The sequence below is a fragment of the Rhinopithecus roxellana genome, chromosome 5 (genome assembly GCF_007565055.1).
Source record: "Rhinopithecus roxellana isolate Shanxi Qingling chromosome 5, ASM756505v1, whole genome shotgun sequence".
In the NCBI taxonomy this organism is placed as follows: Eukaryota; Metazoa; Chordata; class Mammalia; order Primates; family Cercopithecidae; genus Rhinopithecus; species Rhinopithecus roxellana.
Window position 1 is genome coordinate 13,285,912 of NC_044553.1, and position 17,054 is coordinate 13,302,965.

At 40.4% G+C, this 17,054-nt stretch overlaps 1 protein-coding gene across 1 annotated transcript in view; it reads left to right on the forward strand.

Annotated features, from left to right (window-relative positions):
* Positions 1–16,734, forward strand: part of LOC104666138 (cuticle collagen 2-like) — a 119,119-nt gene extending 102,385 nt beyond the window's left edge. Inside the window, exons 4-5 of the mRNA XM_030930081.1 lie at positions 15,428–16,002; positions 16,321–16,734. Coding sequence (XP_030785941.1) covers positions 15,428–15,448 — 21 coding nt within the window. The 3' untranslated portion in view covers positions 15,449–16,002; positions 16,321–16,734. The remainder of the gene's footprint in view (positions 1–15,427; positions 16,003–16,320) is intronic.
* The last annotated feature ends 320 nt before the right edge of the window (positions 16,735–17,054 follow it).

A 17,054-nucleotide genomic window follows, 5' to 3' on the forward strand; every position in this document is an offset into this window, starting at 1 on the left:
GGAGAAACCATCTAAAATAAAACAAGGAATTCATATATTTAATGCCATTTAGCTTTTTAAAGATTTTATATATATATATACACACACACACACACACAAACACACACGTATATATATTTGAAAGTCCTAGAAGAGTCCCACCCTTAATCTCTTTGAGGCCTCTATGAGTTTCCATAGCACTTTACAAAAGATCTTTATTGAGGAAAGGATTGGACAAACTTTCCTTATATGTGTGGCCCACACCATTAATTGCCCCATCTCCTTTAGTAAGGCCTTATTCCTATGTAAATACCCTTGCATAATGTTACAGGCTATTGTTAGGCCAGCGCCAGTCAGTCGCCACTTATATGCATTTTTACTTCAATCCGCTGCTCAGAGAATGAAAAGATGTCTGGACTTAAGCTGTTTACCAACTGGGCCGAAGCTGCAGAGCGGCAAAACTGAAGAAAGCCTCAAGCAACTGCAGGAACAAGCTTTTACAATGCGAGCAGCCATTTTCAGTTGAGTTATTAACCCACCCTGAAACTCTTCTAAGCTATGCCTTTTTTAAAGAACAAATGTGCTGAATCAAACATGAATGAGCCAGAACTATGAAGAGAGAAATCCTCTAAAGAACTATTGAACACAACATAGGTTTGTAATCATTTTGTCTCAGTTGCCTGCTACCAACATTATCAAGGGTGATAATGCTGGCTCAGTTGAGGCAATTGTCTTGTAATTAAACAATAGTGCGGTACAGTAAAAACACACATGCAAGCAACACACACTCCGAGTCACAAAACAGTGTGCAAGAGATGAGAAAGCTGAGTTAATAGCTCACCACCAGGATCTTACATTAATTTGACTACTAAAACACAGTGATCTCTAACGAGAACATTGGAAAATGCCTCCATATCCAAGTCTGTCTGATTCTCTCAACCCTATGTGGCATCATCTGTACTTAAACTGAAAAAATAAAATACTTTTTACTTTATAGTTATAATGATCCCCTGGCATGGCACACCATGAACATAAAGGAGCAAAATTCTACCAAAGGGAGCTAGCTTTTTTCTCTGAAAAATGTGCTACAGGCAAAGATCATTGTATTTATTTAATGGCACCACAATCTGAGTAGTGTGGTATTAGCCTAAAGAAACTCTTGACTATTTGCATGCTTATTAGAATCCAATGAGTACTTAATAGGTGGATATATATGACAGAAAACATCTCATTGCATAGTTAGTGCTACAGGAAAGACGGGAAGACACACACACACACACACACACACACACACGCACACGCGCGCGCGCTAAAGAAAGCAGTCTTGAGTTAATTAACATCACAATGCAATCAAGTACAACAGTCATAGCTGGAAAACCATTTCTATTAAAGCTGCTAGACTCAACCTTGCCTCTGCAGGTCAGCTATGGCACTGATAACCTTTCCAGCAGACAAATACATGTAACATCGCCTCATCTAATTAAAAGCTCAGGGAGGTGTAGAAAAATACCAGCACATTGAATCCAAGCAAATGAGTGCTGCCTTCGGCTGATGAAGCTACCATATGCTGCTGCTGTTTACTCTGGAAGGAAACTGAGTCACTTAACATTTCAATAGGTTAATCAATTGACAATTAAATAGAGAAATTGGTTAACTCTGAAAACAATTAACATGACACTCCATTAAGTACACTTTCTAATTGCCACAGCTGTGAGTAGAAATTAACGTGCATGTTAAAGGATCTAACTGGGGTGGCACTGTTTTTTTTTTTTTGTCTTTAGGAAAACGGAATTAGTTGAAAAGTCGGGTTTTATTTTTATAGATTAGACAGTAGGAATTCTATCATCAACTGCCGTTTTAGCAGAGGGGAGCTATGTATATTTTTTTCTTCTTTTAAGGACTCACTTCAAGTTGTTGAAATATTTAATTTGCAATAATTAATTAAAATAGCCCGAACTCCTCCCACCAAATTACAGGTTGGTGAACAAAAAGAGAAATCGCTCCCTTTGCCCATTTTGTGGACAGAATTACTTTGCAGGAACAGGTATATTTCAAGATTTCCTTTCCAATTAAACAATGCAGTGCACACATTGTAAAGACAGAATTTTCACTGAACATTTTCATGAATGGTTTCTGGTTGTTGGCTGTATCCTGAACCTTACTGTAAAATGGTAACAATAGTGTTTGCTAGTAACAATTTTAAATTAGGAGGCCAGGAGTTAGGATTTTATAGACTAATACACATGCCTGCTATAGCCAGTTGGTAAGATGAAGAATATTCATTTACAAAACAGGCGATACTTTAAGTAAATCATAAATCTTTAGATATATATTAAAAGCCAAATACATATTTTTGAATGAATGAATATCTTTAAGAACTGATTATCAAAATTATTTTATGTAATCTCTCCCCCCTCACACTTCTTACTACCTTTTTGGATAACTTTACTATCTCTGGATACTCAAAGATGAATAGGATAAATCCTACTTTGAGGGACTGATGGTCTGGCAGTGCGGAGAGTGGCATTTGAGGAGAAGAGGCTAAAGGACTTAGTGAACTGGTGTAAGAGAGGAACACCAAGAAGACTGAAAGTTTTCTAGTTTGGACCCCTGGTTTGGCGGGGAGGTTATTAATCAAAATAAAGAAGGAACACAGGTTAGGAGTGGGGTGGGAATAACAGATAGTAAATTTAATTTAGGACATCCTGAATTAGAAGTGTCATAGGATATCCAGGTGCAGATGTCAACTAGGCAATTGAACATATATACATATACACACATGTATTTATGTAATATATTTACACATACGTATATATTTATGTTATACGCACACTATATATATAGAGAGAGAAATCTGTGGGAGTTGTGAGACTATTAGCAGCCACCTGCTAAGAATCTGGACACCTGGTTTGGTAGTGAAGTCATTAATCAAAATAAATGAGCAGGTGGCGCTAATTATATGGAAGTAGATGAGATTGTCTACGCAGAACACGCACAATATATAGAATAAGAGAAGAGGGCTGAGAACAAGATCTTAGGTAACACCAGTACGAACAGGATAGACAGAGGAAGAACCAGCAAAGGAATCTGAGAAGAAAGAGGAAAAGGAGGAGAATGAAAAGAGAGTTGTCATGGAAGTCAAAGGAGAAGAGAATGACTACTACCCATGGTTAGGTAGGAGATCAGCAGGATGTGTTTTCCAAGCACTGGTCATAAGACCCTGCTCAAGAAAATGGAGCTGATCGGCCGGGCGCGGTGGCTCAAGCCTGTAATCCCAGCACTTTGGGAGGCCGAGGCGGGCGGATCACGAGGTCAGGAGATCGAGACCATCCTGGCTAACACGGTGAAACCCCGTCTCTACTAAAAAAATACAAAAAACTAGCCGGGCAAGGTGGCGGGCGCCTGTAGTCCCAGCTACTCGGGAGGCTGAGGCAGGAGAATGGCGTAAACCCGGGAGGCGGAGTTTGCAGTGAGCTGAGATCTGGCCACTGCACTCCAGCCTGGGTGACAGAGCGAGACTCCTTCTCAAAAAAAAAAAAAAAAAAAAAAAAAAAAAGAAAATGGAGCTGATCAAAACAACTAACAGCAAAGGAACTGGTCAAAATCAGCTAAATCCAAGATGGCAATGAAAGAGACCTCTGGTTGCCCTCATTGCTAGCTGTACGCTAATTATAATGTATTTGCATGCTAAAAAACACTCCCACCAGCGCCATGACAGTTTACAAATGCCATGGCAACTCCTGGAAGTTACCTCATATGGCTTAAAAAAGGAGGCACTCTCGGTTCCAGGAACTCCCAGAAAGTTCACAAATAGCCCACTCTTTGTTTAACATATAGTCAAGGAATAGCCATTATATAGCTAGCCGGCAATCTATGAGGGCTGCTGCTTCTGCTGCCGCTACTACTGCTACTGCTACTGCTACTACTATGTCTGTAGAGCAGCCATTTTTCTGTACCCTGTTTCTCTAATGAACTTGTTTTTGCTTTGCTTTGTTTGCTCGTTTGTGAAGTCTCTCCTGTGCAAAGCTAATTCTGAAGTCGGGCTGCATTAAAGGGGTCTAATAAGAAGCTGGCAACTTATAATGTGGCAATTTGGAACCACTGGTGTCTTGGTGATGGTTGTTTGGTTGGCATGGTGAAGGCTTGAGTCAGAACATCATCCCCACGGGTGAAGAGTTAATGGATGATGAGGAAGGAGAGATGTTGGATCACTTTGAGAAGCTTGATTATGAAGGAGAGGGACAGAGCAGTAGCTTAAGGACTGCAGGATATGAGGACAGTTTTGTTTATGTCTGAGTTTGGAAATAATTGAAGATAGGGCTATATTCAGATGACCCAGAATGGGAAGATGGAGGTTCTGACTGTTGACTGCTGGTGCGTGTGTGTGTATGTACTAATTTTTCCACACCCGGCTAATTTGTACGCCCGGCTCATTTTTGTACTTTTAGTAGAGATGTAGTTTCACCATGTTGGTCAGGCTGGTCTTGAACTCCCGACCTTGTGATCTGCACCCCTTTGGCCTCCCAAAGTGCTGCGATTACAGGCATGAGCCATCATGCCCAATCTCCCTCACTCTTAAAACTCTGGCATGATACCATCCAATAAAGACTTAGGTCATAACTTTTGCCTTGGGATCATCTTTTAAGGCCACCAGTGTACCAAAAATGTAATGAAGATGGTAATGGTAGTATCGTCATCAAGATTTCAGTCCACCCTTTCCAGTGAGAATAGGGAATAGGAAGAGAAGCAAAGGAGTATAGTGAGGGCGCTGCTAGCCCACATAAACTATTGTGCAAATTTAAAAAGCTGACTTCTCTGGATCTAGGCAACTCATAGGCATGGCTTATTGCATAGAATTTGGACTGGATTTGAGCTCTCAGGTATCCCCTCAGCTGCATATCCTTATGCAATAAACATCCTATACAAACATAGTCTTGAGCATAGTAGAAGCATTATGCAACTTACGAAGGAGGAAATTCAGAAAGCTCAGTTTCGTAAAGCACTTCTAGTAGCACATGTTGATGTGGTTATATCCAGTTCTAAGCAAGAGATGAATTTTACACTTATTGTCTACAGTCTCTGTTTATATGACAGTTTATCTTTTTTAGGAAACAGCTTAAATGGGTCTTTTCCTTAGTAGGCTGGTAGAAGACAGATGAGTTGAGCTGGGTTATAACTAGTCAATTCAATCCACGTTGAAGCTGTTGTTTAAAATGTTCCAGGCATTATACTACATGGGGAGCAACAATAAGGAATCAGCACAAGTTTGCATACATTTTTAGCATCACTGAATAACGCAGAATAAAGAGCAGAGAAAATGGGTGATTGTACTTATTCAGGACTGAGAATGCCTTTCCGTTTTTTCATTAGCTACTCACATTTTTACCTTCCACTCAAACCTGGTTCAGGTGCTACATCACTCAGGGCTTCAATCTTCTCTTAATACTCAACCCCCACATCCCCCAAGGAGGCAGTTAGATTTCCTGCTTCACCATTTTCGATACATCAAAATCCCAAAAAAATGGAAGTACAACAGCTATTCTCTTCCATTTATCTGCTGAATACAAACCTCCCTTTCAAAACATTGGAACACTCATAGCCCTCAAGATGGCAGGTGGAACTTTGGATACTTGGTGGAATGTGGAAAGATGGGGCATGGGAGAGGGAAAAGCCAGCACCTGTACTTAGGTGCGGCCGAAAAGAAAAGCTTGCAGACCCCTTCACTACACATTCTATAACAGAAAGACATTCTCAGGCTCCCTTAGTTCAGCAAACATTTCTTTGTTGCTTACCATATGCCAGACCATGTGTTACCACAAAGGTGAATAAAAGTTTCTGCCCTTCATGAACTTATGATCTAGTGGGAAAGATGAAAACATGAACAGATAATTTCAATATAATAAAATGACTGCTGTGAGAAATGCATGAAGAGTGTGCAAAGGGCATTGGTGGCTCGTCCTGCCTTCGGGGTGATGGAAGGCTTCCCAGAAAAGACCCAGGAGCTGACTTGAGTCTGTCACTCAGGGACTACTTATCACCTGGCTCTCTGTTAGCCTTATCCCTTTTCTGTCTCCACCTAACCCTCCTTGATTCCCTCTGCAATGATTCACACTCCACTTTCCCTAATTTTCAAACAATTTATGTTTGCACAAGCTAGACTTTCAATCTGGAATCTCTTCTCCCACTTTCCAATTCTGGAAAACTTCTATTTATCCCTTACTAGTCACCTCCAAAGTAATTTCTGTGACGCTTTCCCTGAAACTCCTAGGCAAAATTGTCTCCTTCCTTCTTCCTGTTCCTAACCTACCATTATACTTCGAAGCCCAAACTGAGCTCTCCAGACTACCATTGTACGCCTGTGTTTACCACCGTGTGTTTCTAAGATAATATTCACCACATTTTTTTCTGCATATGTTTGTTTTTCCGCATTAGACTGTGAGCTTTTAGGGCAGAATAGGGCAGAAGTCATTCATCTTTGTTTCCCGAGCGACTAGCGTTGCAAAGGGTCCTTAGCTCTGTAACTTGCTATGTGAGGGATGAATGATTATATATAATATACTATGGAAACATTGATGATGGAGTCACTCACTGTGCTGTCTGTGCTGAACAAAACATTTGAAACATCGTGTTAACATAGTAAATAGGCATAGGTAACATGTGAGGGAGGCTGAAGCAGACCTCTTTGACTGTGGTATTCAGGCTTCCTTGCTGGCTTTCTGGCTTTCTTTGCTTGGGAGGTTTCTCTCTGAGGACAATTTATCTTTTTTTTTTTTTTTTTTTTTTGAGATGGAGTTTCGCTCTTGTTGCTCAGACTGGAGTGCAATGGCACGATCTCGGCTCACCACAATCTCCACCTCCCGGGTTCGAGTGATTCTCCTCCTCAGCCTCCCGAGTAGCTGGGATTACAGGCATGAGCCACCACACCCGGCTAATTGCTTGCATTTTTAGTAGAGACAGGGTTTCTTCATGGTGGTCAGGCTGGTCTTGAACTCCGTACCTCAGGTGATCCACCCGCCTTGGCCTCCCAAATTGCTGGAATTACAGGCGTGAGCCACCACACCTGGCCTGATGACAATCTATCTATAGGAGGCATCGGCAAGAGATCAGAGTCAGAGGAAGGATGAGGGTATTTATTCTCCTGGTCCACTGGTAGGCAGCGGCTGCATGAGGCCACATCCTAAGGCTATAGCCTCTGTTGGTGAACTTTTCTCCACCACAGCTCTTTCCAGGTTCCCATAACCACTCCCTGTGACCCTCCAGGTCTCAGGTGGTTGTGTCCCTTCACTGATGCCAGCCCAGTGGTGCCATACTGTTCCTTGTTAGTTTCCCTTAATTCTTCGTTAACAACCTTTGTAAATATCTTCTTCATTAACATGCATACAGATCTATTTTTAATTGGTTGTGGAGAATCACAGTGATAGAATCAAATCATAGTTTTGATTTGCTCACTTAACATGACATCACAAACATTGCTCAAGGTTTCCACAAAGGCTGCACAATGACCATTTCATGGTAACACAATATTCCACCTTATTATATACAATAGTTTCCTAATATATTTTTCCTTTCCTTTCCTTCCCCTTTACTTACTTTTTCTTTTCCCTTTCTTTCTTTGTTTACCATTACAGATAGACAAAATAAACATTCTCATTCTCGAGGTGCAGATTTTTAATGCATCTATCTTCTTTTTGTTGTTGTTGTTTTAATCCTAAAGCCGTTTGTCTTTCAGCCACATTTCTACCTTTTCTTCTGAATTTTTCTATAGGCAAATAGTTAAACTCATTCTACTTGAAATGTATTTACACTCACCTGTCAACAGACATTTGTTTAAACTACACTTTCCACTTGAAATACTGTCTTGTCCCAGTCTTTCAAATGCAAACTTTCCTGGCTATCCAAATTAGATATGTTATTCTGTCTTTTGAGTTTTCTTTTGAACTGCCCTATTCAAATAATTTATTTGGTAATTAGTGACTTTTATTGTTATTTTGAAATGTAAATTAAGTCTTTTAGGTTGTTTAACTTTAAACATATTATTATATTTTCCCTTCCAACTAGACTATTAATTTCTTGACAATAGGAACTATTTTCTTATGTCACTTTATGTCTCTTATAGAGACTTTCATGTAGTAATTGTTTCATAAACATGTGTTAATTTGAAAAATGTTGGAATACCATATAGAAAAGATCGACTTTCCAAAGGCTACATAGGTTTAAGTGTGTTTACACTGAGTTCTCTGTTCATTTCTATGACTACAACCCATGGCTTCATTATATGATGCTTGGATTTCCAATGTTGTGTGAGAGTGTTATTGTTCTTATGTGACATTAGGAGGAGAGATGTCTTAGAAGTGTTTACGTCTCTCTAAGTCAAAGTGGAGCCCGTGCATGAGAAAGAAACACCTCCACAATGTAGATTTAAAAGGAAGAGCAGTGGTGGAGAAAAGTCAGCTTCTGATTACTAATAATAGAGATTCTAAGTTCTTCTATAACATTTGCCCTGCTTTTTCATTATAGCATGCTATCACCTCCAGATACGTTTCACATTTATTTTGTTATTTGCAATAATGATAAAACCTTCCTTACCACAACTAAGATATATGCTACATCAGAGTAAGGGCTTTTTCTGTCTTGTATTCTGTATTGTATTCTCAGTCCTAGAACAGGCATAGAGTAGGCACTCGATAAATATTTGTTCAGTAAACTAATGAATAAATGAACATCTATTTGCACAGTCATGCATTGCTCAGCACCAGGGATATGTTCTGCAAAATGCATCGTTAGGCAATTTTGTTATTGTGCGAACATCATAAAGTATACATACGCAAACCTAGATGGTGTAGCCTACTGCACACCTTCCTTACTGCAACTAAGATATATGCTACATGAGAGTAAGGCCTACACCTAGGCTCTATGGTATAGCCCATTGCTCCTAGGCTCCAAATCTATACAGCATCATACTGTGCTGAATACTGTAGGCAATTATATCATAATGGTAAGTATTTATGTATCTAAACATAGAAAAAGCATAATGAAAATACAGTATAAAAGATTTTAAATGATACACACCTGCATAGGCCACTTACCATGAATGGAGCTTGCAGGACTAGAAGTTTCCCTGGCTGAGACAGTGAGTGAGTGATGAGTGAATGTGAAGGCCGAGAACATGGCCGTACACTACTCTAGATTTTATAAACACTGTACACTTAGGTTACACTAAAATTTATTTAAAAATTTTTCTTGGCTGGGCGTGGTGGCTCAAGCCTGTAATCCCAGCACTTTGGGAGGCCGAGACAGGTGGATCACGAGGTCAGGAGATGGAGACCATCCTGGCTAACACGGTGAAACCCCATCTCTACTAAAAAATACAAAAAAAGGCCGGGCGCGGTGGCTCAAGCCTGTAATCCCAGCACTTTGGGAGGCCGAGACGGGCGGATCACGAGGTCAGGAGATCGAGACCATCCTGGCTAACACGGTGAAACCCCGTCTCTACTAAAAACTACAAAAAACTAGCCGGGCGACGTGGCGGCGCCTGTAGTCCCAGCTACTCGGGAGGCTGAGACAGGAGAACGGCGTGAACCCGGGAGGCGGAGCTTGCAGTGAGCTGAGATCCGGCCACAGCACTCCAGCCTGGGTGACAGAGCGAGACTCCATCTCAAAAAAAAAAAAAAAAAAACAAACAAACAAAAAAAAAAATAGCCAGGCGAGGTGGCGGGCGCCTGTAGTCCCAGCTACTCGGGAGGCTGAGGCAGGAGAATGGCGTAAACCCGGGAGGCGGAGCTTACAGTGAGCTGAGATCCGGCCACTGCACTCCAGCCTGGGCGACGGAGCGAGACTCTGTCCAAAAAAAAAAAAAAAAAAAAAAAAAAAATTTCTTTCTTTGATAATAAATTGACCTTAGCTTTCTGTAACTTTTTCACTTTTTGTTTTGTTTTGTTTTGTTTTTTGAGACGGAGTCTCGCTGTGGCGCCCAGGCTGGAGTGCAGTGGCGCGATCTCGGCTCACTGCAAGCTCCGCCTCCCGGGTTTACGCCATTCTGCCGCCTCAGCCTCCGAGTAGCTGGGACTACAGGCGCCCGCCACCACGCCCGGCTAGTTTTTTGTATTTTTAGTAGAGACGGGGTTTCACCATGTTAGCCAGGATGGTCTCGATTTCCTGACCTCGTGATCCACCCGCCTCAGCCTCCCAAAGCGCTGGGATTACAGGCTTGAGCCACCGTGCCTGGCCTAACTTTTTCACTTTTTAAACTTAAATGTTAACTTTTTGACTCTTGTACTAACACTTAAAACACAAACATTGTAGCACTCACTGTACAAAAATATTTCTTTGTATCCTTATTCTATAAGTGTTTTTCTATGTTTAAAGGTTTAGTTTTTTTTTTTTCTTTATAAACATTTTTGTTAAAAACTAAGACACATGGCCAGGCACGGTGGCTCAAGCCTGTAATCCAAGCACTTTGGGAGGCCGAGACGGGCAGATCACAAGGTCAGGATAATGAGACCATCCTGGCTAACACGGTGAAACCCCGTCTCTACTAAAAAATACAAAAAACTAGCCGGGCGAGGTGGCGGGCGCCTATAGTCACAGCTACTCGGGAGGCTGAGGCAGGAGAATGGCATGAACCCAGGAGGCGGAGCTTGCAGTGAGCTGAGATCCGGCCACAGCACTCCAGCCTGGGTGACAGAGCAAGACTCCGTCTCAAAAAAAAAAAAAAAAAAAAAAAAAAAAAAAAAAAAAAAAACCACTAAGACACAAACACACACTTAAGCCTAGGCCAACATAAGGTCAGGATCATCAATATCACTGTCTTCCACCTCCATATCCTGTCCCACTGGAAAGTCTTCAGGGACAATAACACGCATGGAGCTGTCATCTCCTATGATAACAATGCCTTCTTCTGGAATCCCTCCTGAAGGACCTGCCTGAGGCTGTCTTATAGTTGAATTTTCTTTTTTTAAGTAGAAGGATTACACTCTAAAATAACAATAAAAATAATAGTACATAGTATTTATGTAGTAAATACGTAATCTGGTATCATGGTCATTTATTATCATTATCAAATATTATGCACATACATAATTGTACATGCTGTACTTTTACACAACTAGTAGTGCAGTAGGTTTGTTTACACCAGCATCTCCACAAATATGTAAGTAGTGTGTTGCACTATGACATTATGACGACTAAGACATCGCTGAGTGATTGGAATTTTTCAGCTCCATCATAATCTTATGGAACTATACTGTGGTCTGTCATTGACCAAAACGTTGTTACGTGATGTATGACTCTGTATTTTGCAATTTTCCAGATAGTGCTAGAAATGCTTTGTTTTCCTTATCTCATTTGAGCTTCAGTACATCCTACTCAATAGGTACTATACCTTTTTAGTAAGGAGACTGAGTCTTAGAGAAATTAAAGGACCTCCAAGGTCACGTATCTAGTAACTGGGGAAGGAAAGTAAGAATTAAATCCAAGCAGTCTGACTTTGAGCCCACAGCCTTAGCCACGGTATTAAATTTGTCAGTACAATATTGTGAAATAACAACAATTTGGCTGGGCATGGTGGCTCATGCCTATAATCCCAGCACTTTGGGTTGCTGAAGTGGACAGGTCACCCTGAGGTCAGGAGTTCAAGACCAGCCTGGGCAACATGGCAAAACCACCTCTCTACTAAAACTATGAAACTTAGCTGGGCATGGTGGGGGGCACCTGTAATTCCAGCTACTCTGGAGGCTGAGGAAGGAGAATTGTTTGAACCCAGGAGGTGGAGGTTGCAGTGAGCCGAGGTGGTGCCATTGCACTCCAACCTGGGTGACAAGAGCAAAACTCCGTCTCAAAAAAAAAAAAAAGAAAAGAAAAAGAAAAAGAGAAAAAGGAAAGAAAAGAAATAACAGCAATTAGCATTTGCTATGTGCTTCTAAAATGTATAAACTATTTTCACATCTGTTTTCTCTTTTAATAACATTCAGTGACCTAAGCTAATGTTATCGTTTTCCCTACTTTACAGATGGGAAAACTGAGAGATGAAGTTATTTGTCAAAAGTCACAGTGCCATTAAGTGGCAGACTTGGGAATTAAACTCAAATCTTCTCAGTCCAACCTCCATCTTTCCCCTACCCCCAGCTCCTGGCATCTACCATGCAACAGTTTAAATATGGCCAGAGACCCACATTTATGGTTTTAGACATATGAAAAGAAATTCTATTTCAGAAGTCTCTAATAAAACAACTGCGTTTGGTAGTTACTAATAAAGAATTCCGTTTTAATATTCACTAATTGTATTTTAGTAGTTACTAAGTCATTACTAATAAAAAATTGCACCAGCTCTATTTTTAAAATTTATTTATTTATTTTTGAGACAGGGTCTCATTCTGTCATCCAGGTTGGAGTGCAGTGACATGATCACGGATCACCGCAACCTTGACCTGTCAGTCTCAAGTCATCCTACCACCTCAGTCTCCCCAGTTTCCAGGACCACAGGCACACACCACCACACCTGGCTAATTTTTAAAATTTCTTTTTGTAGAAATAGGGTCTCACTGTCTTGCCCAGGTTGGTCTTGAACTCCTGGCCTCAAAGGATCTGCCTACTTCAGTCTCCCAAGGTGCTGGGATTACATGTGTGACCAATCATGCCTGGCCCATGAGTTCAAAATTTGGGGGGACAGTCCCCAAGCATCTTTGACTTTGGAAGGATATGACAGTAACAAAATTTTCACTGGTAACTTTCACAAACACTGCACAATCATTTATTCAGGAGGCGTTTGTTTTATGTGTTGAAAGACATTTACTTGCCATTGGTACAATAACTTATCTCCTTCTCTCCTCTTAGATACTTAGTCCTACAACAGGTGATGGCAGAGGTCTCCAAAGTGTTTTTTCTTTTGACAAATTAAAATATATTATAAACATGATTCTGACAATTAAGATTCATGGCATGACTGTAAAGAAAACAGTCTGGGTGAAGTGGCTCACATCTGTAATGTCAGCACTTTGGGAGTCTGAGGTGCGCTGCTTGCTTTAGCGCAGGAGTTCAACACCAGCCTGGGCAACATGGTGAGACCCCATCTCTACAAAGAATACAAAAATTACCCAGATGTAGCAGTGTTTTCCTGCAGTCCTGGCTACTCGGGAGGCTGAGATGGGAGGATCTCTTGAGACTGGGGAGATCTAGGCTGCAGTGAGCCGAGATCACACCACCGCACTCCAGCCTGGGCAACACAGCAAGATGCTATCTCCGAAAAAAAAAAAGTGGGGGGTGGGGGGGGAAGAAAAGAAAAAAGAAAACAGTGGAGTAGCAGTAAAAGTTACAGAGGCTGAACAGATCTAGAGGCTACACAGGAACGGCAGGAGATACAATCTAGAGCAGTGGTTCCCAACCTTTTTGGCACCAGGGACTGGTTTGGTAGAAGACAATTTTTCCATGTATGGGGGTGGGTTGGGAGCAAGGGTTTCAGGATGAAACTGTTCCACCCCTCAGATCATCAGGCTTTAGATTCTTTTTTTTTTTTTTTTTTTTTTTTTTCTTTTTGAGACGGAGTCTCACTCTGTCACCCAAACTGGAGTGCAGTGGCCGCATCACAGCTCACTGCAAGCTCCGCCTTTCGGGTTCACGCCATTCTCCTGCCTCAGGCTCCCAAGTAGCTGGGACTATAGGCGCCCACCACCTCGCCTGGCTAGTTTTTTGTATTTTTTTTTTTTTTTTTAGTAGAGATGGGGTTTCACCGTGTTAGCCAGGATGGTCTCTATCTCCTGACCTTGTGATCCGCCCGTCTCGGCCTCCCAAAGTGCTGGGATTACAGGCTTGAGCCACCGCGCCCAGCCTAGATTCTTATAAGGAGTACAGAACCTAGATCCCTGGCATGCGCAGTTTACAATAGGGTTCACACTCCTGCGAGAATCTAATGCCACTGATCTGACAGGAGGTGGAGCTAAGGCCATAAGGCTCACTCACCTGCCACTCACCTTCCACTCACCTCCTGGTGCGGCCCAGTTCCTAACAGGCCATGGTCCGTGGCCCGGGAGTTGGGGACTCCTGATCTAGAGGCTGCACTGAGGAATGGCAGGAGATAGGATGGAGAGAAATCTGAATCAATGTGCTGGAGAATGGCTGATGGTAGTGACAACAGGAGAAGGGGTGTCAATCAAGGCGGGCACAGACTTTACTAGTATGAGTTGTGGGATAAAGGTGAGAAGGGTTTGATGAGGAGTAAGTAGATTAAAGAATATGTCAACCTTCTCTTCAGGGTAAGGGATGAAGAGGTATTCTCCACTTGTGGAAAGTGAGAAGGGAAGATTGTCACTTTACGTCAGGGTAAGATGGTAGAGTAACTGTTCATAATATGAAGAATAATTAGCCTTATAATAGGAGATCCAAAACATAGCTAAAAATGACTTGGGAATCTTTAGGGATCAGAAACTGAATTTGATTTAATATGGAAATATTATCATTAATAGGTGTTATACTTTGACATAATAAAGAAGTATTCCTATTGTCTATTGAAAAGTTTTACTTTTCATAAAGCTTTTAAAGTTTATAAGCATGTTACTGGCCAATTTGATGTTCAGATTAATCCAAGACTCACCTTAGCACATGCTGATCTGCTGCCTGCTTCTTCAACATACACAGATTTCTCTTTTTTAGAACATGTGTGGCATTTACTTTCCATACTACTCACTTGGAATTTGTCGTAATTAGCTTCTTAATGATAGTTTCAGTTTTTACACATACACACCTGTAATCTTGCCAGCTAGGTGTGTATGTTTATTCGAAGTAACCTGTGTTCGGGAGTACCTGCCACAGGCTTTTTCCTAGAGCTGCAATGCTTAGTTTGGGGCTGGCATATTTGCTTACTCAGCTACTAATTGCCGAGTGATTATTTAGGCTTTGGGCTGTTTTCTTCTTCACAGCCAGCAAAAGTTGTGGTGAAAACTACACGGTACAATTTATGGAAATCCGTGAGTTGTAATTCATTCACAATTTTACTTCTTGATGAAAGGCAATGAGTATCTCTTTAAGTGAGAAATTTGATAAAAACTGGATTTGAAGGAAGCATCACCTCCCCCAAAGGGTAGGCTTCCTTTCTGAGATCTCCTAGCTGCCAAGGTTGCTAAGGCAAACCTTTGCATATACAAATTTGGGTCAATGTGTTGACAGGATGTCAGATTTGTGTAGCTAAGGGAGCTTCAGCATGAATATTGAGCTGTATGCCACTCCATTGATGCCCAAATGAACCTGTAGGTGCCTATTTGTGCCTAAAGCTATTGGGGTGGAAAATAGAAGCCCTTCTTGTGAAAACCTAACCAAGGTCCACAACTCAGCCTTGACCAGCAGCAACTAGTTTTCAGCAACAACTGAAAAGTAAATTCAAAGAGATCTGAATGATGGAGCACTGATTTATTTTCATCATACAGCCTGTAATTTCATGTTGCGGTATTTTTCCTCATAGACTTACCTGTGCGTATATTAGAAGTCTTCCTGGTGCCAGGAATCAACAGAGTTGAGTAACGAAGAACTAATTTAATCAGCTAATTTGGAGAAACTAAGTCTTACAATTATTATTTAGTTCATCAAAACATGTAAATCTCAATGACAACAATGAAATACGTGACAACTCTTTTTTTTTTTTTTTTTTTTTTTTTACCAGAAAAGTAAATTTGAAATTGTATTTTAGGGCTATGAAAATTTTACTTGAGATTGAACACAGTAAACATCAGATGACTTTTATATTATTTAAGAAATAGAAGTGTGAATTAAATAGTATTCACCATAAGCACTTGTTTTAACTTCTTAATGTTCTGTTACGTAACATTTTGTTACCTAGGATTTCACTAATTAGTGTTTCTACATATGTATAGTACAATGATAATTGATGTTATAATTGATCAGTCACAATGATTTTGAGTCATTGAGTGATCTTTTCATCAAAGATTTAGTTGTACACAAATCTAGTTTTACTTGATATTTGTTTTTAATTATTATTTTATAAGAATTGGCAATCTATTAGAAAACCATTAGCTAGAGGCTGGGCATGGTGGCTCACGCCTGTAATCCCAGCACTTTGGGAGTGGGCGGATCACGAGGTCAGGAGATTGAGACAATCCTGGCTAACATGATGAAACCCTGTCTCTACTAAAAATACAAAAAATTAGCTGGGCAAGGTGGCAGGCTCCTGTAGTCCCAGCTACTTGGGAGGCTGAGGCAGGAGAATGGCGTGAACCCGGGAGGTGGAGCTTGCAGTGAGCCGAGATCTCACCACTGCACTCCAGCCTGGGCGACAGAGCCAGACTCCGTCTCAAAATAAAATAAAATAAAATAAAAAACCAAAACCATTAGCTAGAGTATTTGAATTATATCCATCTCCTCCTATCATGTAAGGTAATATAATTTATTTTCTTTGCTCCAGTAGACACCTAGGACATTTGAAACCTTGGGCAGATCATTTTTTCACACTTCCTTTGTCTTATATCACAAAATTATTTTCTGTAAAATTCATAAAATGAAACCAATAATAATATTGTCTAAAAAAGAAATGTAAACCATGAATATTTTCTTTTGCTGAACTTTAAATTTATAATTGTTCAGGTAAAGGAAAAATAAAGAATTCTAAATAAATAGAGATTATAGTACAAAAAATGGAAAAAATGAATTAATAGTCTTTAAGTATAGTAATGCATTTTTTTGAGAAAAGGGAAAAATATTATATCTACATATCAGTCTGTTGCAGTAATAAATAATATTATAATTTCTGCTTTTCACTTTGAGCTATAATTTCTGCAAGTTTGTCAGTGACTTTGTCAAAATTGATCTTTACACATTTATATTCAATAGATAATATAGTCACACTTATCTTTTCCCTTTGTTGATTTAAGAACACTTTTGGCCGGGTACAGTGGCTCATGCCTGTAATCCTAGCACTTTAGGAGGCTGAGTCAGGAGGATCACTTGAGCCTAGAAGTTTAAGACCAGCCTGGGCAACACAGAAAGTCCCTGTCTCAAAAAAAATGTTTTAAAAATTAAAATGTTAAGAATAATTTTAATTAATTTTTTTTTTTTTTTTTTTTTTTTTTTGAGAC